We start from the raw sequence: 24,108 nt of genomic DNA on the forward strand, positions 1-24,108 counted from the left end.
TATTACCTCACTTTCATTTTAAGTTAATTTAATTTAATTTAACAATTTAATTAAATTTATTCTTGTGTATTGGAGATTTCTATTTTCTCATTGCATGCTGGGTCTCAGCTACTGTATGGTTATGGCCCCAGCGGGAAACACTCAAATTAGAATAATTCAAGTGGAGCTGAATAACGAGAGTATTTACAGAGGTGTGGGCAGATCTTGAGGGAGTCACCCAGGGAGAGTACAGAATTGCCACCTTAGGTCTAAAGAACAAAGGAAAGCATTACCAGAACTGAAGTCAGAGGAACTGCATGGAGATGGCTGTCCTCTGAAATCTGAGACCTTTGGTCCAGGGGCCCAGTTAGCCTGTGGCAACCCTGCAGGGAGGAAGCTGGAGGTATGAATCATCCACTACCTACCCTTTGATTCCCTAGTGCTTCTACTCAGTGAAACCCAATGGAAAGCCACAGAGCAACGCAACCCATTGATGTAATCCATTTAGGTGGCCTCCTGGGGTCACCGAGCAACGCGGAGAAGATGCGGGGGAAATGGCAAATACGAAGCAGAAAGGATGTTTATTAGACAGTCACTCATAAGCCTAACATAACAAAAGCTGGCCACTCTAAGACATCCACATTGTGGCCATCAGTTCAGGTGAAGCTTGAGTATTTCAACACAATGGCTTCTGAACTCTGGTACAGTTTGTTTTGCCTTGGTTCCCAACTTCTGGCCCTCCCCTAGCCAATGCTCTCCTGCCATATCTGCTGAGCAAGTCTGATTTTGGTTTTATGACCTTCTATTGCCACTTTTAAGACCCTTTCAATTAGACGCAACCTAGAACAATGCCTGATAAATCTTTGTTAAAGAAATGAATAGGCATTACAACCTTAGTCCTCTCTTGACTAACCTGTTCAACGTGTCACTCTGGTTTGGTCAGTACTGTTGGCTCCCATATTCCACATTCTTCCTTGGTTGATGGCCCTAATTGCTTTCCTTGGGTTACATGTTTTTCAGTTTGTATCCTGACTGGATTAAAAGAGATAGCTTCCGGGCAAGATGCACCTGAGAAGACCAAAGTCCAGACAACATTGACTTTTCTGCCCCTTTTCCTGTTCTTTTAAGAATTTTTACCTCCTATCCCAGATTCCCGCTTTTGGAAGCAAATTTTCAGTGCAGTATTATGCTAACGAATGTTTATGTGGCAGATGTCATGGCTGATATTTCACTCTCTCCTGTACATTTTGAGAGCATTTTAGTACTTATTATTTCCTTATTTGGGACAGGAACTCCTTTCTGAGTTTTTAAAGTTGGGCACATGTCAAAACATCTCTTAAGAAATGAGAGGGTGTGATATGGATCGTAATGTATAAGCCTCACATCTTTTAATACCGACCTTCTAGTTTTCATGAACTAGATGAAAGGTCTAGAGTTGACCTCAATTGGTTACTGGACTGAGTCAAGTCCCAGTTGTTTTTCAGCTCTTCCTGGGACCTGGGCTAACACCTGAGGATGGGGACTTAGGGAAGGCTGGGAGCTCCAAGCCTGATGCCATCTAGCATCAGACACCTTGATGGTGTCTTTAGGAAGAGCGGTGTCAGCATGGAAAAGCCTTGGAAAGTATGCTTATGAATGGTGGCCACACTTCACTTCTTTAAATTTTTTTAAAATTAAAAAAAAATTTTGTAACGTTTATTCATTTTTGAGAGAGAGAGACAGAGCACAAGCAGGGATGGGACAGAGAGAGAGAGAGGGAGACACAGAATCCGAAGCAGGCTCCAGGCTCTGAGCTGTCAGCACAGAGCCCGACACGGGGCTCGAACCCACGAACTGTGAGATGACGACCTGAGCCAAAGTTGGACGCTTAACAGAGAGCCCCCCAGGTGCCCCCAGATTTCACTCCTAAGATGTGCTGAGTGATATGTCCCTGAGCAAACAAGAGAAGGAGGCAGTTGGCTTCCACAGTTATGTCCACTTGTGTTCTTCTGCTATGGACAGGAGTAATCACAAGCCCCGGGTAGGTTAGAATGCTGATGGTCTAATGACTAACCCTGCAATCTTGGGCAAGTTACCTAACTTTTAGTGCTTTAAATGGGGTGATAATTTTACCCAACTTACATGTTTGCTGTGAGGGAAAATGAGGTAATATAGGTAGAGGGCTTAACGATGTCTAGCACAAGAGATGAAGTCCTGAAAAAAATTAGCAAAACATCATGAGCTGTGGAATAACTTCAAGAAGGCAAATATATGTATATTTGGAGTCTCCAAAGGAAGAGGGTAGGAACAAAATAAAATATTTGAAGATATATTGTCCAAAAATTGTCCAAATCTTGTGAAAACTATAAACCCACAGGTTCAATGGATGCAACAAACCCCAATCACAAAAATTAATAAAAATATACCAAGTACATCATAATCAAATTACTGAAAACCAATTATAGAGAAAAAGTCTTAAAAGCAGCCAGAGGGGGAAAAATACATCTTACATACAAAGGAACTTAATCTAAAAGTAAGCAGTGAGAGGGGAAAAAGGGAATAAAGAAGATATGAATTAGCTATTCAACAACTAGCAATGCAGCAAATATAAATTCATTCATACAAATAATCACATGAAATGAAATTGCCTAAACTTCCTAATTAAAAAGCAGTCTTATCCCATTAAATAAAGAAAAGCAAGACCTACCCGTCTGTTGAGTCTATGAGAAAAGCACTTTAAATATGAAGATACAAATAGGATAAAAATATAAGGATGGGAAAAGATATAAAATTTTAATACTGGTTTTTTAAAAGCTATATTTCTATATTAAAAATCAGACAAAGTATATGTCAAGCAAGGAATAAAGAGAGTTATTTCATGATGATAAAGAGATCAGTTAATCAAGAGGATATAACAGTCCTCAATGCTTATATACCTATTAACAGAACTTCAAAAATACACGATATAAAACCCACTAGGACTGCAAGGAGAAACAGACAAGTCCATGATTATATTCAGAAATTCAATACCCTATACTCATTAACTGATAGAACAGGGAAACAGAAAAGTATGGATGTGAAGTTGACAACACTATCAATTAACTTGATCTACATTTAGAGACATTTTACTGAACGAATGCACAATATACAAAATATTTACCAAGAAAGACCTTGTTTTTGCTGTTAGACAAACCTTGGGTAATATTAAAGTTTCAAATCATATAAAGTATGTTGTTTGATCACAATAGAATTAAATTAGTAGTCAGTAACAAAATGGTACCTGAAAAATCCCCAAGTATCTAGAAACTAAATAACATACCTCTAAAAAAAAGTGAGTCAAAGAAAAAGCCAAAAAAGGAAATTAGAAAGAATTTTGAACTGAGTAAAAAGAAAATAGGACATCAAAATTACAGATAAAACAGTATTTTGAAGAGAATGTAAATTATTTTGACAAAATAAAACATCCATCCCTCTTAGAAACTCTCAGCAAATTAGGACTACAAGGAAACCTCAATATGATAAAATACAACTATGAAAAACCTAATAGCTAACATTATATTTAATGCTGAATGACTAAATCCTTTCCCTCTAAGATATAAGTCAAAATAAGGATGTCTGCTATTACCATTTCTTGTAGGTTCTGGCTAATGCAATAAAGCAGGAAAATGAAATAACATGCATACAGATTTGAAAGGAAGAGCCCAAAATATCGTTATTTACAGATGACCTTACTGTTCATGTAGAAAATCCAAAGAAATCTGCAAGAAAAAGCTAGTAGAATGAAAAGATGGAAAATGATACCACCACTTTGGAAGAGAGCTTGCAGAAATGTTTTATCTTTGCTAAAACGTTAAAACACATCTTCCATGCCACCCAGTCATTCTTCTTCTAGGTATTTATCTAAGAGAAATGAAAGCAAATGTCCATACGAAGACTTATACATGAATGTCCACGATAGCTTTATTTACAATAGCCTCAAATTGGTAAGAGCAAAAAAATCAACAAGTGAATGGAGAAGCAAATTGTGGCCTATCCATAAAAGGAATAAAAAAGAATGAACTATTGATGTATGTGACACCATGGATGAATCTCAGAGCAATTACGCTGAGTGAAAGGAGCTACCCCAAATACACTATATGAGATATATTCTATATTACCCTACTTACATAAAATTCTAAAAAATGCAAACTAATGTCCAGAAACAGATGGTGGGTAGGCAGAGACACTTGGAAAGGAAAGGATGAATTGTGAAGTGGCACTTGAAAGCCTTTTCAAGGGCAAGATTAAGTTTACTATTTTGATTGTGATGATAGTTTTGCATTTGTATACATATTTCAAACTCATAAGAATTTCTACTTTAAATAGGTACAGTTCACAGTATATTAATTATACATCAAGAATGCTGTTATAACTTTTACTATCCCTATAAAAAAAACTGACTAGCTTATTTTCCTCTCTTGCTATTTTTGAAAACAGTTTTGATTCTATCCCTATTTACCCACTGAATTTTCTGCCTCTTTTCTTCCTCATTATTTTTATCTGGAATTTTCATTTTGCTTTAAACACACAAAATTTATTTTTTGAAATAGTCAATGCTAACTAATACTACATTTTAAGAGCAAGAAAGAGAGAAGTTCTAAGAGTCTTAATATTATTTCTTTTTACCTTTTCTTTCTCTATTCATTATTCTTCTTGCTGAAGTATATCCTTTAGTATATCTTTCAGAAAGAATTTTAAATGTTCCTAATATTTGTACTATTCCAAATGTCTCAATGTTACAGTCTTAAATACTAATGTAATGAAATATAGGATCTTGGCTTGAATGTCTCCACCTCTCCCTTGACTGTCCTTAGTTTTTAAAAGAGACAGTAAAACCTTGGATTGCGAGTAACCTGTTCTGCGAGTGTTTGCAAGATGAAGAAACATTTCTAATCAATTTTAACTTGACAAACAAGCGATGTCTTGCCATACGAGTAGTACGTGATGCCGGATGTCACATGATCACAACTGAGCCAATGGCTCTTGAAATTCGATTTGATGCACAAGCACTTTGGACTACAAGCATGTAATTTCCGGAATGAATTATGCTCACAAACCAAGATTTTACTGTATTTTAAAATGTATTCTAGCGTGTGTTATGTCAGTATAAAACCTTCGATCTGTCTGTTACTCCTTTGTAAGTAATTTGTCTTTTATCTTTGGTGGTTTCTTAGATTTCTCTTTACTGGTGATGTTTTAAATTTCACTGTCATGTAGCTAAATGTGGATTTACTTTTATGTATCCTGCTTGGCCCCCTCTTCATGTTTTCTATCTTTGGATCAAAGCCTTTCTTCAATCCCAGGAAATTTGCAGCCTTTTTATTTTTAAAGAACTTTATTGAGATATAACTGACACACTATAAAATTCACTTTTTAAAAGTGTACAATTCAGTTCTTAATATATGGTCAAATTGTGCAACCATCACCTCTATATAATTCCAGAATACTTTTATTACCTCTGGAAGAAACCTCAGAACCATTAGCAGTCAGTCCCCATTCACCTGGTATCTCCCCCATCCCCTAGCAAACACTAATGTACTTTCTGCCTCTATGGATTCTGGATATTTAATATAAATGGAATTATACAATATGTGACCTTCAGTGTCTTGCTTCTTTCACTTTGCCTAATGTTTGCAAGGTCATCCATATTGCAACATGGATCTGTATTTCATCCCTTTTTGTGGTTGAATAATCTATTGTATGGATGTGCCATATTTTATTTATCCTTTTATCAGCTGATGAGTGTTTGGGTTGTTTCTACTTTTTGACTATTATGAATAGTGTTGCTATGAACATTTGTGTACAAGTTTTTGTACAGACATGTTTTCCATTCTCTTGTATATATACTTAGCGGTGGAAATGCTGGGCCACGTGGCAGCTATATGTTCAACTTTTAAACTGTTTTCCCCCAATGTACAAGGGTCCCAGCTTTTCCATATCCTTGAGAACACTTGTTATTGGCCATCTTTTTTTATGGTAGCCAATCTAGTAGATGTGAAGGGCTACTAGTTTTTTCTCTGTCATTCTTCATAGACTAAGTTTTTGGAACTTCTAAAATATATTTATTGAAGCTCTTTAATCTATTCTTGTCACTTAAATACTGTTTCAGTTAAAAAACATCTTTGTTGGGGCATCTGGGTGGCTCAGTTGGTTAAGCGGCCGACTTTGGCTCAGGTCATGATCTCGTGGTTCATGAGTTCGAGCCCTGTGTCAGGCTCTGTGTTGACAGCTCAGACCCTGGAGCCTGCTTCAGAGTCTGTGTCTCTCTCTCGCTCTCTGCCCCTCCCCCCCCCCCCTCTCTCTCTCTCTCTCTCTCTCTCTCTCTCTCTCTTTCAAAAATAAATAAATGTTAAAAAATTTTTAAAAACATCTTTGTTTTATGGTGGCTGATTTCCTCATTATTAACTTTCTATTGGCTGATACATTTGTGAACTGTGTCTACTCTAGAATTTGTCCTGCATAATTAGGTTTTTTTCCAATATGCTCATTTATTGCTAACACATTTTAATTTCATAATTTCTTGATCTCCTTTTTATGGATGGCCTTCCTGCTTTTATTTCTTTGAAAATCTCAAAATACCTGTTTTAAACTTTCTTTTCAGATGGTCTTAATACTTGCATTTCATCACGAGTGAAGTTGTTGTATTTGTTGGCTTTCTTAGTTATTTTCCTTACATATTTTAGAATTTTATAGTGCTACTCATAGCAAGTGGGATTGTTTCTCTCTCTCTCTCTCTCTCTCTCTCTCTCTCTCTCTCTCCCCATTCTTACTTATTTACCAGTTTGGGTTCAGAAATAGAATTTACATGGGAGGTTTGGGGACATTTCCCCATAATGAAGTTAATCATATTGCCAACTTAGTAGCTAAGCTGGCAGAGGGCTTTGCCCAGATACTGGTTCTTTAACTGTATCTACTTACTCCTGTCACCCCAGGAAGTCAGAGTCCTGGTTAGCATTTTTGACTCTTTTTAGTCTTTTTCAATCGACGGGCAAGACCTGCCCTCATCTGAGGTCCTTGGCAATCGACCTGGCTCTCGTACATTGCCACTTGGTCCCAGTTATTATGAAACAGTCAAATAGGAGGCTGCCCCCCACCACACTCAAGGCTCAGAACCTGGGAACCTACCATTTTCACTCCCGCTTAGCATAGTTTGTTTATATTTTGCCTAAACTACCTGTAGGTCCATCTTTTTCTGAGCATAGTTATGTCTTTTAAAGTAAAACAATTTACACATATTTGCTGTGAGTTTAGACAGGAGTATGGACTCACAGTGCTGTTTTATTGAATGCCAATGGCAAACAAAACAGAGATAGTTTCCACTTTCCCACTTGTTGAGACAGAATTCAGTCACACAAATTAATAAAGAGTTATAAAATGAAACATGTGCCGTGAAGGGAAAAATAAACCAAACAATCAAACAATCAGAAAGAGTGTTTTGTGAGAGCTATACGGAAAGACCCTGACTAGCCTGGGGACCCTGAGCAGGGAGAAGTGAAGAAGGGGACTCTTGGAAGTCATTGGTAACAGGATAAATCAGCCATCGATTTTCTAGTGCAATTGATTCATAATGCTTGATTGACCTAAAGTGAAATGTTTTGTTTTAGTGGCTTTTAAATTCTGATACAATTCTATAAAAGTTATTTTTTTTTCTAGCATATCTTCTTAGACCCTGTGTAGCAAGGATCCAGTCATATAAAATTTAGTTTTGATTTCATTTGAAGATTTTCAGGTACAGAAGGTGCTCAGCCAGGCCAATCTCCTTAAGCTGCTTCAAGGTGAATGTCAGGCTTTAGAGACTCCATCATATCAACCCATTTCCTCCTTCAGCTTATTTTGTGAGATTATTGTGCTCAAAGGAGTTTCCGTGTGATGTATCCCAACTCTCAAATGCTTCCACATTGTTTCGTGCCTTATTTTACAAAGTGATTTCACATTAAAGTCTACCATCAGGAGACAGACTTGATTCTTCCTTGGAGTTATGTCTCATGGAGAACACAATTGTGTGATTCCTAGAGTTGTGAGAAAGTTTAATTCCAAAGCTTTTCCAAGAGACTTGTACTTCGAGGCATTACATTTACAACTTATGATACACATGATGAAAATCTTGCACTTCTTAGTTACATAATTCCGTATGTATAGAAAAAGGATTATTTGATATAATCTGCCAAAAAATTACCTATAAATCAGTTAAGAAAAAGACAAACAACCAAACAGATAAATGGGCACATGTATATTGTAAATGGGGATACCAGTTGGTATGGTATTTTTGGAAGTTATGTGTCAATAACCATAAACTATGAAATATGCATGTCTTTTGAGTAATTCCAGAATAGTCGGAATGTACTGGATTGGCGGGAAAGGCAGACTCACGAGTGGTCTGCATAAGAAAGAGCCTTGAGCCTGAAGCCACACCGCCTGTTGTAGGTTTATCATCTCGTGTGGGACTCTCTCCCCTTATTTCCTGCTCAGTGAGTGCTCCTCTATCTCAAAGTTGGTGTGTGTGACATGACACCTGGCCAACCCCACCACCACATCTGTCCTCTGCGGGGAAGGGACAGGGTTCCTTCCACTGCCACAGGAGAGGAAAGCAGGTAGGCCAATCGCCCTATGTTGGCCATGGATGAGACCTGCTGGTCATCGGGGGACCGACGCCCAGTATTGAAGCTCATCTGGCCCTGTCTCTTCTCTATGTGAGTAAAACATCCGTCACCCCAATGCTTAATTGCATTGTGTTTTCCTTGGTGACTCTGAAACCAAGATGCCATGCGCAGAAGTGTTTAGTCTTCCGCTCGGGTTGCGTGGTACTTTGCTTGACAACTACTACTCCTCTTACTGCTACTGCTACACACACACACACACACACACACACACACACACACACGCACACACACGCACACACGCTTTTTATATAGGATAGGGTATGGTGTACATGCATATTTATGAGGATGCTTTCTGCAGCATTGTTGGTAATATAAAAAAAATGGCCAGTGGAGTTGGTTTTAAAAAAAGCAAAGCAGGGGGGCACCTGGGTGGCTCAGTTGGTTGAGCGTCTGACTTCGGCTCATGATCTCACGGTTTGCGAGTTCAAGGCCCCATCGGGCTCGCTGCAGTCCCTCCCTCGCTTATGCTCTCTCAAGAATAAATTAAAACATTAAAAAAAAAAAAAGCAAAGCATCCATGTTACACAGTAACCATGCAGTAGTTGAAGAGTGTCAGGCAGACTTACACGCTGATGTCGAGATATTGCCAAGATACATTAGTGAAAAAAAAAAAGTGGCAGGATAAAATGTACAGAATTATTTTATTCATGTTGACGACAAAAATAAAACTATATGTGTCCACGTAAGCACGTATGTCATCATTATGAAAAAATATGTATATTTAGGATAAACACCAAACTTTTAGTGGTGGTTACCTCTGTGGAAGTCATGGGAGATGACAGACAAATTTAACTTTAACACTGTATAGTTCGGCATTTGTTTGAATTTTCTTATGAAGGACACGTATGGCACTTAAAACTCTCTGAAATTACCTTCTTTGGTGTTTAGTGTTTCACTCTACACGTTAGACCGTAAGTTTGAGAATGCACAGAATTGGCTGGAATTTTGTTTTCTGTAGCCCCAGGACCTAGAACCACGCATGGCCTGTGGCACATGCTCCATAAATATTTGTGCAGTGAATAATATAAGCATGGAAAAGGGAAGACGGGGCTGGCCGTGTAAGGTCTGCCCACTCCCAATTCACCTAAGCTCCTGCCCTACCAGCCAAGTCGTTAACAAGAGCTCAATGTCCCATCACCTCAGTGTTGATTTCAAGCTGTGTGACCTCCTCATGGCCCCTCCTCTTTTCTTAGCCCCACTTTACTATCCCTAGAAGATCTAGCCTTCTACTCAACTGACAACTTGAAGGAAGAATTCTAGAAGGTTGGTTCTTCCAGTTCATGTCTGCAACTCCCCAGGTTTCCCATTTCTTTTCTAGATTGGCTTTAAAATGAGGGCAGGCATGGTGGCAGCAGGCGGAGGCCCACGGAACGGAGAGAGAGAGAGAGAGAGAGAGAGAAGAAGCAGATGCCCGGTGGCCAAGGGAAGATGGTGCCTGTCTGCAAGGTCTGGGGTGAAGTGGTGCCTTGAAACAACCCCATCAGTAAAGCCTGTGAATCCCACTAAAAATGGTCTGTCCCTCTTCCCTTGCTGAGGATGGTCTTGTCGGCTGCCAGTTATACTGATCCCAGGGAGCCTACAGGGAGACCCAGCACACCAGAAGACAACCAGTTGGGATAAGGCTGCTTGACCGAACATCCTACCTGAATGTTCTCAATGTAAAACAACATGGCGGGAACAACATAAAGCATATCCAGTATTTGCTAGCAATGCCATTGAGTCAGCCGGCCACCAGGGTCATAGACAGGCTTATATATGTTATAAAAGGGAGATAAAAATGACTCTTGAGAGTATTTTATCATTTAAAAAACTCATTCATTTATTTCATGGTTTTTAGACCATTCAGCACAGAGCAGAAAATAGTTCAGATGTGTAACTTGAAAAATACATTTGAGAAGCAAAAGAGTAAGGATACCCAAATGGTCAATAAGCCTATAAAATGACGCTTGAACTATCAACAATAGCCAAAGTATGGAAACAGCCCAAATGCCCATCGACGGATGAATGGATAAAGAAGATGTGGTATATATATACAATGGAGTATTACTGGGCAATCGAAAAGAATGAAATTTTGCCATTTGCAGCGACGTGGATGGAACTGGAGGGTATTATGTTAAGCGAAATTAGTCAGAGAAAGACAAATATCATATGACTTCACTCATAGGAGGACTTTAAGAGACAAAACAGATGAACATAAGGGAAGGAAAGCTAAAATAATATAAAAACAGGGAGGGGGACAAAACAGAAGAGTCTCATAAGTATGGAGAACAAACTGAGGGTTACGGGAGGGGTTGTGGGAGTGGGGTATGGGCTAAATGGGGAAGGGGCACTAAGGAATCTACTCCTGAAATCATTGTTGCACTATATGCTAACTAATTTGGGTGTAAATTAAAAATAAAATAAAACAAGTTAAAAAAAATGATGCTTGATCTCACCAGCAACTAAAGAAATGTAAATTAAAACAGAATGGTGAAAATTAAATAAGGCACATGATATGAAGTATTGGTAGAATATAAACTGTGGCCAGGAGCCCAGATTAGCACAAACTCTTTAAAAGTTGCCTGGCGTTATAAGGCGCCTGGGTGCCTCAGTTGGTTAATCATCCGACTCTTGAATTTGGCTCAGGTCATGATCTCACAGTTCATGAGATGGAACCCCGCATAGGAGCCTGCTTGGGATTCTTTCTCTCTCTCTTTGTCCCTCCCTCGCTTGCACTCTTTCTCTCTCAAAATAAATTTTTAAAAAACTTAAAAAAATACATTTAAAAAATCTGGTTGGCATAAACTGTAATTGAACATATCATACCCTACGATCCAGCAAATCTACCCCTAGTGATATGCCCAAGACAATGTGTTACAATGTTACACATGTGTTACAAGTTATGAGAGACACAGAATGCTTATAGCCACAGTATCCCCAAAAGCCCCAAACTGGAAACAGCCCAAGCTTCCATCAGTAGTAGAATGGACCTTGCAGCATTTCCATACAATGGAATACTATATGGCAATAAAAATAATAGACCACAGCTGTCTGCAACAGCATGGAAAATTCTCATAAACGTAATGTTGAACCACATTGTTACAGAGAACAAAATCTGTTTCTTTTTATAGAGAAATCTAAAAATAAGCAAGTTACTTTATGGTTATAGAAGTCATGAGGGTAGTTACGTTTGCGGAAAAGGAAAGAGCCATTTATTTGGAGGGCAAGGGAGTGGGTGCTGAGGATGTTCTATTTCTTGACCTGGATGCTGGTTCATGGGTATGTTTCCTTTCCAGCAATTCAGTGAGATGTGCACTTGTGACATGTGGACTTCTCTGCAGACATGTTATACTTGATTAAAAAAAAAAAAAAACGCGAACAGAAAAAGTATCAGCACGTGACACGGATGGGTATATTTACATGATTGCCAAGCTCCCTTCTCTGCTGAGACAGGCATTCCTGGTCAATAATAGCACGTTTTTGTTGTTGTTGTTGTTGTTGTTGTTGTTGTTTGTTTTTGTTTTTGTTTTCCACTTTCGAAGCAACGGGTGAGCATTACAAGTTCAGGTGTTTGGTGTAGGAAGTGATTAAGAGTATCTCTTCATTGCATGTTTATCACCAAACCTGAAAGTTTATATAACTTGTTCTCCCCACCCCCGGCTAAACCGGGATACTCTGAAGGCTGCAAAATGACGACAGATACGGGTGACAGATATAACTGAGGTAACTGGCACATTTTTCCCTCAGGAGGGAGGAAACTTGAGGCCGACAGGGAGGTTGAAACACGTCAGCTTACCTTGCCACTTACCTGCTCTCAGCCTTGAATTATTTCTGGTCGTGTCAACACCCCAAGCCTGAAGACCTCCTAAGTCTTGTTCCTCCTCCCAGTTGGGGGCACTGCAGCCACTTTTGGCGCAGTCTGGAATGCCCTTCCATCACATTCATATAGCTGGCTTTATTATTAGTTGAATGGATGAATTGGTTCCCGTGGGGGTGCTTAAGCACCCCTCCAGAAACAAAGCCCATAGATATTCACGGTGGTCGAAGTCTCAAGGCATTCAAAGCTGTATGCCCCTTTCCATCTTCTAAGAAGAAACCTTCGTGGCTCGAGGCTCAGATTCGTCATGCCTTTTATTTTTGGAGAACTTCCTCCTTACGTGGGTTTTACATGTTTGCAGCGGAACACTGAGAAAGCAAAGAAGATAATTAAGGGCTCTGCAATCCTTCCTGCCTCAGGAGACACGAAGCCCGGGAGAGAAAACACTCTGGTTGGGTGTTCTCAGGCTCTGGCCAGACTTCCAGAAGCTCAGGGACAGTATCTCAACCCTGGGAGGCCCGGGAGCCAGAGCACCTAGGCCTGTAGAGCTCTGGTCCCTGAGAGGCCCGGGGTGAGAGAGCACCTAGGCCTGGAGAGGCCTGGTCCCTGAGAGGCCCAGGGTGACGGGACACCTCATTGCCGACCATCCCAGGACGAGGCGTTGCGGGTCAGGAGAAGCCCAACAGCCCCTTGCGAGCACCGGAAGTTACGACAACCACCTAATGAGGACAGTGTGGCCGCAAGAGCTTCAGGCCCCACGGCTAGCTGGGATTTGCCCCCCCGGGGCAGCCTGGCCGGGGTTTCTACACAGAGTCCGCAGAGCTATCGACTCTCGGAAGGAACCCAGGCCAGGACTAGGCCTGAGGTGGACCTGGGGCGGCCTGAGAGCCAGGACGGAGGTGAGGGGGCGCAGAGAGAGCGCTCGGGAAGGTACAGGTGGAGCCGCGGTGCCCTCCGCAGGGAGTGTGCGCCTCTGCACCCAGGGCGCACGGGTTTTCTCCAGGCCCCCAGCTCAGCAGCCCCTTGGGGCTCCGGGCGCATCCAGCCCCCCTGCCCCGAAGCCCTCACCCTAGGCTGGTTGTAACCCTCGTCCCTCCCGTGTTTATGGATCCCCGAATGCCTGTGCTGAGGGCTTCAGTCACAGCCTGGTTGTCGGCGTTTGAAACGGCACCCCAGGCTGACTCAGGGAAAAAGGCTCCTTGGAAGTAGGACATTCTTGGAAATCAAAGCCTTTCTGAGTTCAAGGTGCAAAATCCTAATGATGGATTTCGGACCGCAGGCCAGGCACGCGGGAGCTCTGTGGGGACCCAGGAAGAACCCGTACCGCACCCCTCGAGCCCCATTTCCCGGACGACCGCGATACTGGCTGCGAAGCTGGACTTCAGCTGACCTTTTCCGCAGTTATACAAGGCAGCCGGACAGAAGGAGCCCTCGTGGCTGGCCATCTTTTCCGCTTTCTTCTTTTCCCGCTTCCCGGTCCCTCTTCCCTGTTCTCTCCCTCCCTGCACATTTGGGGCGCATCTTCTGGGTTCCACATTTTCCCCCAGGCGTCAGGCGGGGGAGGACATATAGGAATGAGTGACATTGTCCCACCCCAGACATTGCTGGACCTATAGCAAGGTGATAGGTGGCAAAAGAGGTGACAGGTCTGTTGACTACCCCGAGGGTTTTGGCCTGGTCTATCTACACGGCTACCCTAAAATAGAAAAGAAAGGGCTACTACATAAAGAACAGTGCTTGATTTGGAAAAAAAAAAAAAAAAAATAGTGTATTGCTTTGATCATGAAAATTGTGTTCTTTTCTCAAACCCTATTGGATGAGATGTGTATTACACATGTTGTATTCTTATAAGGTAATGATTATGTTACGATCTTATCATGGTAGGTGGGGGTGGGGAGGAGGGCATTTTACTCTTGCCATCTCTAGGGTGTAGGCTGACTTTCTCTTTCCAGGGTTTGGGAATCCTTTGCTCTTGGGGAGAGAATTAAAAACTTGGGCTATTACCACGACGATCTGGGTTTCAGGTTTCTTTGGAAAAGTCTGGCAACGTGGGGTTGGCATTTCCCAGGGAAACAATTGTCTAAAGCTGAACGGAGACCTGATATCTCTGATGTGTTATAACCTCATCACTCCTTTTTGCTCATGTCACTGGTTTCCAAGGGCCAGCTTCTGGCTATCCCCTTCTTCCTGATCTGCTCCAAACACTTACGTTACTTCCATTTCTAGTTCGAAAGGGAGAGGGCTCTCACCTGGAAGCAAAAGTTAGTTTGCCAGGGATCGGGAATATAGGCGGCGGTGTGGCTCTGAGAGTGGTGTTGGCCTGGGACCCCTTGCACTGATCAGAAGTCTTCTCATAGTGTATGGCCGAGGGGATGTCCCAGGGACCCCAGCAGGGCTGGACTCCGGGACAGAACTCCCGGGACAGCGGGGCTGCCTCTCCAGAAGGGAGCTTGCTTCACTTCTTGCACAGGCTTGCAAGGTAGTGGACTGCAGGGTAGAGACTATTTCTCTCCTTTTCTGAGTTGCTAAACTCTGAATTTGGGGGGAGGAACACAAAGGAGAGAGTGGGTGAGGGTCCTGGAGAAAGGACATAGTGGATGGGAGTTTAGCTACAGGTAGTTTCAACTAGAAAGAAGGAAGGAATGTTACATATGTTCTTACGTTTGTTGTTGCATGTCGTCCCCAGTGGTTTAATTGATATGAAGTAGCCATAAGCTTCTTGTGGGATAATCTGCCTTCTCAAATGTCTGGAATACCTTTTCAAATGATCTGGTCCCCAAATCCCTTCAGTCATCCCTTGACTCATTCGTATGTCCATCTGTCAGATATTGGAGAACGCAGTCTGGGTTGTGGTGTCAGAGTATACAATAGTGAGAAAGATAGAGTCCCAAGTTCTTCCAGTTGTTGGTAGTGACCTGAGCGAGGGACAGGGAGCTGGAAGGCAAAGGCTATTGCCTGGGAGCAAACAGTTTGGGATCTTAATTCTACTTGTGTCCTTCAACTGCTGGGCGACCTTGGTTCCACTGTTTAGCCAGAGGGCTTCATCTGCGTTTGTGAAATGGGACCAAATTATCTTTCATTTCTTATTAACTTCTAAAATACTTTGCTGAAGAAAACGGACATACGCATCTGGATATCAGTGCAGATTTCCTTATATATGAGGGCGTAGCTAGTTTCTTTATTAGGTTTTGGTTTTTCTTCCTGTATCTGATTTCCAGAAACGAAGAGTGGAAATAGATTGTATTTTGCTCTGTGTGTTTACTCATCTAAGATTTTCCGTGTAAGGAAGGAAACGAAACATGGCTTGGCCGCTTCAGCGGTTGGAAGGGGAGGCCAGTGGTGAGTCTGTCAAAAGCAGATGCGCCTGGGAGGCTCGGTCGGTTAAGCGTCCGACTTCAGCTCAGGTCATGATCTCACACTCCGTGGGTTCGAGCCCCGCGTCAGGCTCTGTGCTGACCGCTCAGAGCCTGGAGCCTGTTTCAGATTCTGTGTCTCCCTCTCTCTCTGCCCCTCCCCTGTTCATGCTCTGTCTCTCTCCATCTCAAAAATAAATAAACATTAAAAAAATTAAAAAAAAAAAAAAAAAAAGCAGATGGCCTCAGTGTCTTCAACTTTAGGATTTACCATGGAGACCAGAAGGCGAATGAGAACCTTGGGGAAGGAGAAACTTACAAGAAGGTCATGCAGTTGGGGTAATGGGTTTATTGTACCTATTTACAAGTAAGCGTTTACTGGTATTTTTGTCAAGAGTGAAGGACAAAGGAACAGCAACCATTTTAGCAGGAACACGACACAGCTGTAAGAGACCAATACTGAGCATCAACACGGTCGAGGGAACACGGCGCCCGAAGCGAGCGCTTGCAGGTTGTGTAGTTAGTTACCCAGACAATAAAGGCCACCGGACCATGCAAGCAGTGCGCGATAATAACACACGATTGACCGGGGGACAGAGGGAGGCCTGCTGGGGCCTGGGGTCATCGGCCGGGAAGGGGGTCAGAATCTCGTAAATCCTCTGTATCTCTTCTCCACGTCGGGAACTTCTTCGGAGTAGCTTTCGCCTTCCTCGTCGGAGGGCAGAGAGTCGGCAAAGCGCTTGAGGAAGCCCCCGTACCTCTTCTGGTAGTCCATCCACCACTCGGGCCGACCGACTCTTCGCATGAAGCCCCCGTACCGCTTCTGCAGCATCTTGGCTTCTTGCGCCAGCTGGGGGCTGCCCTTCAAGGCTCTCATGAAGCCCCCGTAGCTCCTGCTCACGTCTTCGTCATCACCGCCCTCGCGGGGGCGGCCGCCGTCTCGGGTCTCCCCAGGCCCCAGCAGGTCTTTCAGCAGGTGCGAGGAATTGGCCAGGGGGTCCTCGTCCTCCTCCTCGGCGTCCTTCTTCATGAAGCCCCCGTACCTCTTGGCCAGGATCTCCCCCGCGGGGGCCTCTTCTTCCGGCTCCTGCAGATACAGCTCATCCATTTTCTTCATGAAGCCCCCGTACCTTTTCATGAAGCCCCCGTACTTCTTGGCTAGCGCGTGGCTCTCCTCGGGGCTGCTCTCTCTGAGGGCGCTGGTGCCATCTTGAGGAATCTCCAGCTGGGTCAGCTTCAGGAGCTCCCTGCAGGTTTCCCAGGTCTTGAGAGAGGGCAGTTTCCCTTCACATTCCAGGGTGCAAGCCTGGGAAAGGAATCCCGTTTAGTGATACAAAGAGGCTTTTCTGGTTTCATTAGGTAAGCAGTTTTTCTGTGTGTGTGTGTGTGTGTGTGTGTGTGTGTGTGTGTGTGGAGTGTGCTTTCCTATGGAAACTCTTCTATGACAACGTGATTTCCAATTTCTCATTACAGCTTTTCAATATTCTGAACAGGCACATCAAAGGGAAACGGAATCATTGTGGGTAATTAACTGAGTCAAATTAGAATTTGTCTTTGAATTTGAACGGACTGTAGCTACCACGCCATTTCAGTATTGTAAAATACTTTTTTCCACCCAATTTTAATCTCGACTGGCTGCCTGCACAATCTAATTTCACTGAGTAACCTTCCACTGTTGATTGCATTTTGTTCGAGCTTTTTCTAACCAAAAGGGAGAAACTTCTCTTTACCTAATTAGGGATATCATCCCCAGACTCCTTTTATCTTCTTGTCTTACAGATAAGGTCAATATTAATAATATCAGGTTGTTTACTTTCTTGTGTTACTATTCTACCTGGAATGGCATTTAGTATTCCGGCAAACATTTTCATTCTTGAAGGAAAAACAGCAATTTCAGAATAAGTTGCAGAAGAAAGACATTCTAAAACTCAGTGTAAGTCTATGAATTACTTGGATGATGACATATTGAGTTGCTGCGTGTTTTGTTTTTTGCCCCCTTGGTTGATTAAAACAGATTTAATCATCTCGAACAGAATCTTTCTTATGATGAGGTCTGATATGCAACTATGCATATGCAAATATTCACACATTATTCATGTTTCTTAACAGTTACCAATGTACTGAAAAGTTTCCCCTCCCAATGGAAATCATATTATTTGATAAAATGGGAATAAGAAGTGATCTGTATATAATTCCTTCTTTTTATTATGTAATAATTAAATTTTAATCAGCATAAGATTTAGACTATGTGTTCTAACAATCTTAAGATTCTCTTCTATCCAGTAGACCACTTGGGTATAATAAAAAGAGAAGTAATATTGCGTGACCATTTATAAAGTCTATATAATAGTTCTGGGCATTTCAGAGCTTTTGATAGCTGCCTCAAGTCTACTTATGGAACCCAGGTTACAGACCCTTGATTTAGAAAAACAAGGCCCAGTCTTGGTATTTAAGATATATTGGTATATTAATTTGTATAAAACACACACATGTTACTTTCACAATGCAAGAAAGTATTTTCTTAGTGCAACAAAATTCCTTAGGGTTCTTTAACCAGCTCCTAATAATTATTTAAACTTTGTGTCTAAGAAAAGTAAAGAGATGCTTTATAAACCCCTCCAGATGATGCACTTAAAATGATCCTGTGTTACTCTTGACATCTGAGCAAGAAACAGAAACACCACTAGAAACATAAGCTGTTCAGGGGTCAATACCATTTCCATTCAAAAATGAAATATCAACGCTCTCTTTGCCAAAAATTACCATTGAACATTTTGTATACTGTCACCAAAAGGCTTTTTAATGTTGAGATTCTTTCAACAAGAAATGATGACAACCAGAAAACAAACAAAACAAAAACAAAAACAAAACACACACACCCATGCTGAAAGAAGTGATGTTAATTTATAAGTTCCAATATATGTCTATGCATCTGGACAACAACCCTGGCATGCCTGCTTAGCTTTGCACCCATCACCGAACAAAACACAAGTGACTTTCACGCGGTAGAGGCTCCATATTTGTTATGTTGATTCTACATAGTTTTGGTCAGGCAACCTCATTTCTCATAGGTCTTCTGCATCTGAGCTAAAATTCCAGAACTGCCGTCATACCAACAACACAGTCATTAACAGTCTTTTGTCGCAGAGAAACGAACAACCCTACGTGTTGTTGGCAAACCAATCAGCCAAGGCAAAACCCATCAGCCAAACAAATCAGAACGACAAAGGCTAGATGAAGGGATTTGTTGCCCCTATTCAAGATGCAACATTTTATCAGAGTTTAAATATAAAGCCCTACTATGTGTCTTCTTTTTCAGGCCATGCAAGTACCTGTTCATATTGAATGAAAGGGACCAGGTGCTTCAATTGAAACAAGCCAACGTTTAACCTGAAACATACACTTTGGGTTTTCTGGAATCCTTTCCTTAATTTTCATCCCTATTTTATACGTCTACATCACAACATTTCTTCAAAGGCTGAGATGGGGAACTTAACTCTTTGGATTAATACATTATTTTCTACTGAGCCTTTTAAGTCATCACGGAATTTCAACAAATTGAGAAGACAGTGCAAAGGGATCCCTGGAGAAGCCAGTTAAAATGAAGCTTCCTGGGTCCCCAATTCAGAGATTCTGATTCAGTAGAGCACCAAGGCTGATTTACCAGCACAGGGACTATGAGTAGAATGAGTGGGGGTTCTTTGTTCTCAGCCTCCCTCCTCCCCTTCCCCCCAGCTTCTGTCCTGTAGTTATCTTTGCATTGTTGTCACCTCTTTGGACACCTTTCCTGTGCCTTTTTCATAGCAAATTAAATTGTTGTCTTAGTGGTATGACAAAAGTACATTCAAGGGAAGACAGAAGTTGAATTCCGGGGTCTTACTTGCCTGTAAGATGTGCTGATCTGTTTCTCCCCCTTCCACTGCACCCCCCTTCCTCTCCCTTCCTCCCGATCCCAACCCTTTCCTCTCTCCTATCCACAGGTGAGGGTAAGGGCTTGAGGGACCTGAAGTTGAAAGGGCTGGAGAAATGAAATCCAAAGAAAGACAACGAAATGTCACTAATGAAAAATGACATTATTTGCAGGAAGGATGGGAGGATGGGTTGTGTGCAAGGGGACCTTCGTGGGATATGTTGGGAACTGGGGTGACCGAACATCGTCCTTAGGACAGGTGGGGTGACCACCAAATGCTCTCCAAGATGCTGAAGGGCGCGTATCCCGGGGCTCCTGCATCCCCAGGGGTAAAACGAACTTGGTTTGTGGGGAGACGCTGCCTCTTTTATCGGTCCCTAGAGGGTCGCGGGTCCCAAAGCTGAGAGCTAGAGCGGGACTTTGGTAGGCGTTCAGGGAACGGTCGGACACCTGCGTCACCGCGGAGATCGGCGCCGCGGCGGCGGGACCGAGTGGCCGGGGGATGCGCCCTGTCTGCGGACCGGCTCGCTCCCAGCCCTCCCTCCCGCCCGCCCGCCCACCTCGGTAACTCACCAAGGGGTTGATGTCGGTGGGGCGCGCCAGGCGGTAGCTGCACGTCGCGCAGTCCTGGCTGCATTCCGCCCTCACGGTCGCCAGGAGCCCGGGGCCGAGCGCCAGCAGCCAAGTGCAGAGTGTCAGGAACCGCGCCATGGGCTGCAGGGAGAAAAGGACGCGAACTCGGAGCGCGCTCGGAGCAGAGCGCGACCTTCGGAGGGACCCGTCGCCGGGACAGTCCCAGCCGGCGGCTGTCGAGCCGGAGCTCCCAGGGATGCGCCTTCCTGGGCCCCCCTCCCGCCTTGGCGACGCCGCTTTTGGAGGCCCAGGGGGCAGATGGCCCCGCGGTCTCCAGGTGGGCACTGGCACTGGCCCCCAGAGCCCGCGGATGCCCGGGGCTCTCTTTCTGGGCTCCCACAGCCTAAGGAGGATTCTGGACAGAACACCACCTGCGAAGACCAAATGCAAGAGAACGGGAGCCTTGGGGCGGGGTGCGGCGTGGGGGGGGGGGGGAGACGACATTCACCCGGGTCACAAACAGGCACCCGAAGAAAGTTGGGGCGCCCCATGCAATGAAGGAAAACGCCGATTCGAACCGAGCGGGCGGACGGTCGCAAACGCACGCAGCAAAGGCGCGGTTTGGACAAGTTCACTCACGTTGACGCCGTTCGGATGGCGCAGGCTGGTCGGCGACATCGGGTCCCAAGCGCTGCTCTAGATGGGAGAGAACAAGGCAGGTGTGAGGCGGGCGGGGATCGGGGCCGAGCGGCCGGGGGCGCGGGCAGACGCGGGTCTCACCGTCGCGGTCCTCGGCGTCGCCGCGGGGCCGCGGGCTGGACTGCAGGGCTCGGCGCGGCTGCCTCGCCTGGCCTGACTGTCCCGGGGCTGGTGGCTGCTGGAGTCACTTTATAATTAGCCCCCAAGCCAAGGAGGCGAGCGCGCCCCAATCGCCGGCGGGCTGCAGCTGACGCAGGCCCTACGCCAGTCCCGCGCCGACACCCTCGTGGGAGGGGTCCGTCCCGGCCCCAGCACGCGGGCCCGGGGGCGGGGGCGGGGGGCGCAGGGTGGCTCAGCTCGCGGCTGGGTGACACATCGAGGCAGTCAGGGCTTGTGGAGAGAGAGTGGGATGACATCAAGTCCCCCCCCGGGTGAGGTCACTGAAATCGCACGCCCTGGGGGTGCGGGCTCCACGGAGAGAGCCGCGGGGGAGGCGTCAGGAGGGGCAGGTGGGCAGACTTAGATTTCTGGAATGTGCTGGAGACCCTGTGAGCGAGTGAACCTGCCCTTTCTCCGCCTCCCCCTGGGGCGCTGGGTGGTCGCGGTGGGTGCCCGGCACGGCCGTCCCGAATGTCATTTATGCACCTGTCTGTACCCACCTCCCCCACTGGATTCTCAGGTCCCTGCCTCAGCGTCTAACCGCGTCCGGCGCATCGTCGGAGGCGCTCAGGGAAGGGTTAAAGTACAGAAAGATGGAAACTTATCGGGAATCTTAAAAATCCCCGGACAGCTTTCCCCTTTCGCGTTAGTGGGACCCCTGACCAAACGTGGACTGGAACAGCGTTCCTCTAGGGACAACACGCCGCGCGGCAGCGGCGGGAGGGGACCCGCCTTTACCCAGCTCCCTAGCCAGGCTTCCCAGTCGGGGACACGCTGCCTCTAGCGCTGTGCCCAGGGTGTCCTGGGGGTTTTGATGAGTGACAGGGGGGTGCAGGGCGGGTGTGATGCTAGCGTGCCAGGACTGGCGAGCGAGAGACGAGCGGCGCGGTACCCCGGGCGCCTGGGGCTTGGGGGCGCACCTCCGCTGCTCAGGGAGAGGGCCAGGAGCCGGCGGTGGGGTCTGGGGCTGCGGGTTGAGGCTCTCACTCCGCCACTTTCTAGTTCCGCGGAACATTGCCAAGAAGCAAGTTATGTGTCTTATGTAAGGCCTCACTTTCCTCGTTTGGCGAATAGGAACCAGAGGGAATGTGCCGTTCGTAAGGTTCCGGAGAGGCGCAAATGAAATAATGGGCGAAAGCATTGATTTAGCCTTGTGTCCGGCCTATAGCAAGCCCTAGAAATGCGCATCTGATCTGACACCTGTCATCATCCTCCCTTTGGTTTGTCCATCACCCACCCATCATACATCTATTGTGTATTGATCCAGCCACGTATATTGTCCATCTGGCCTGGCCCTAGAGGGAGGCCACAAACTGTCCCAGAGCCCCCCTCACACACAGAGAGAGCCTCCGGTCTTTCCCAGCCACACGGACCCCACACGACCTCAGCCTTCGCAGGTGCCCGCAGCCTCAGGGCTCCGCGGAGGCTCGGGCCGCGCCGCATCTCCCAGTTTTGTCGCTAGAGGGCAGCGCTCTCCTGCGTAGCTTTGCGGGCGCAGGGAAGGGGGCTCCGCGGGCCCGCTCGGGACCCTCACCCCGGGTGGCCGCAGCGCCGCAGCAGTGCATGGCCTGCCTTCCGGGCAGGGGCAGCTCTGCGGCGGGGCACCTGGAAATGCTAGCGCCGGGGTGCGGCCGCAGAACGCCGCCATTGACATCTTGCCGGAAAAGCATCACATGCCTCTGGGGCCCTTCAGCCTCTTCGCCATCAGGGGGCTGATAGAATCCTCTCCAGCTACTTTCTCTCTCTCTCCCCGACCGAGAGGAGAGCTGACATCTGTACCTGAGGTCTCCCCCAGTGGCCTGGGCTTTGTAGTCCGTGCAAAAGGAGCGCACGAACAAATCCTGCCCGACAGGAGAGAAACCCCCGCTGTATCGGAGCCCGGGGAACACCTGGCATCGCCTAAGAAGTGTAAAAACACAATCGGGGGCAAGAGGCTGAGACGTCTATGTCTGGGACGACGGCACCACGTGTGGCTTCCTTAGGATACGCGGGGCTAGACACGGAAAAGCTTCTTAGAATCTGGGAAAAGTATAGAAACTGAAGGGTGAAAGGAGTTTGGGGGAGGGTTTATTCCAACCCTCACTTTACAGATGGGGGAAAAAAAAACCCAGGCACGGCCAAGTGACATCCAAGGGACTGGCCCAGACAGTGGCAAAACCAGGTTCTGCTACACCTTTCTGGGGAGGCGTCAGGTTTGGTTTGTTTCTGTTGGAACAATCAATGTCTACTCTGAGTTAGTTTCTCTCGGTGAGTCTGCATCTTGCAGGTTTTTAAATGTCAGGAAAGAGAGGGGCACCTGGGTGGCTCAGTCGGTTAAGCATCCCACTCTTGATGTGTGTGGGGGGGTTAATCTCACAGTTGGTGTGTTCGAGCCCCACATGGGGCTCTGTGCTAACGGTGTGGAGCCTGCTTAGGGTTCTCTTTCTCCCTCTCTGTCTGCCCCTACTCTGCTTGTTCTCTCTCTCTCTCTCTCTCTCTCTCTCTCAAAACAAATAAACTTAAAAAAAGAAATAAATGTCCCTTCCCCCCATCTGCCCTTGGAGGCTGAAGGGCATGCATTTTGCATTTATTTCTTTATATTTGACTCACGGCAGTGGGTTGCAAGGAATTCATCTTTTCACGATCCAGTAAATATTTTTAAGAACTAATAGATATTGCAGTTACCTTCTGAGAAAAGACTGTTCTAGAAACCAGACTGAACAAAGGGAAAGGAATCTTCTCTTAAGGCATTTAATCCGGAGAATTCTGATTTCCATGTCAGGATCAAGATGTCTCCTTCTTCTGATCCTAGGGTCCCAAACTGTAGATAAAGGGATTTACTCCAGAGACCAAAAAAAAGTGATTTGTAAAACCTTGACGATGAGTGGTGTTCTGGTTGCTGTAGGAGGGATTTTAAAAGTCCTTGCAATATTCTCTTTCATCATCTCCAGGATGGAAAATGCCTAAATTGAATGCTGTCTT

General features: G+C 45.1%; 1 protein-coding gene across 1 annotated transcript; it reads right to left on the minus strand.

Moving 5' to 3' along the window:
• Positions 1-16,135: 16,135 nt before the first annotated feature.
• On the minus strand, positions 16,136-21,222 carry PENK (proenkephalin). The gene is made up of 4 exons (XM_042973065.1): positions 21,070-21,222; positions 20,929-20,985; positions 20,290-20,430; positions 16,136-17,112 (listed from the first exon to the last, which is right to left on the minus strand). The coding sequence occupies exons 2-4, from the start codon at positions 20,965-20,967 to the stop codon at positions 16,447-16,449; spliced, it is 846 nt and encodes a 281-aa protein (XP_042828999.1). The 5' UTR covers positions 20,968-20,985; positions 21,070-21,222; the 3' UTR covers positions 16,136-16,446.
• Positions 21,223-24,108: the final 2,886 nt, after the last annotated feature.

Source organism: Panthera tigris, chromosome F2, assembly GCF_018350195.1.
Source record: "Panthera tigris isolate Pti1 chromosome F2, P.tigris_Pti1_mat1.1, whole genome shotgun sequence".
NCBI lineage: Eukaryota > Metazoa > Chordata > Mammalia > Carnivora > Felidae > Panthera > Panthera tigris.

Bases quoted from the DNA above. Each gene is read 5' to 3' on its own strand.
- PENK (XM_042973065.1), bottom strand. From the start codon at position 20,967: ATGTCGCCGACCAGCCTGCGCCATCCGAACGGCGTCAAC. The intron at 20,431-20,928 runs GTGAGTGAACTT...TTCTCCCTGCAG, and splicing joins GCCATCCGAACGGCGTCAAC to CCCATGGCGCGGTTCCTGAC. The intron at 17,113-20,289 runs GTGAGTTACCGA...TTCCTTTCCCAG, and splicing joins CCACCGACATCAACCCCTTG to GCTTGCACCCTGGAATGTGA.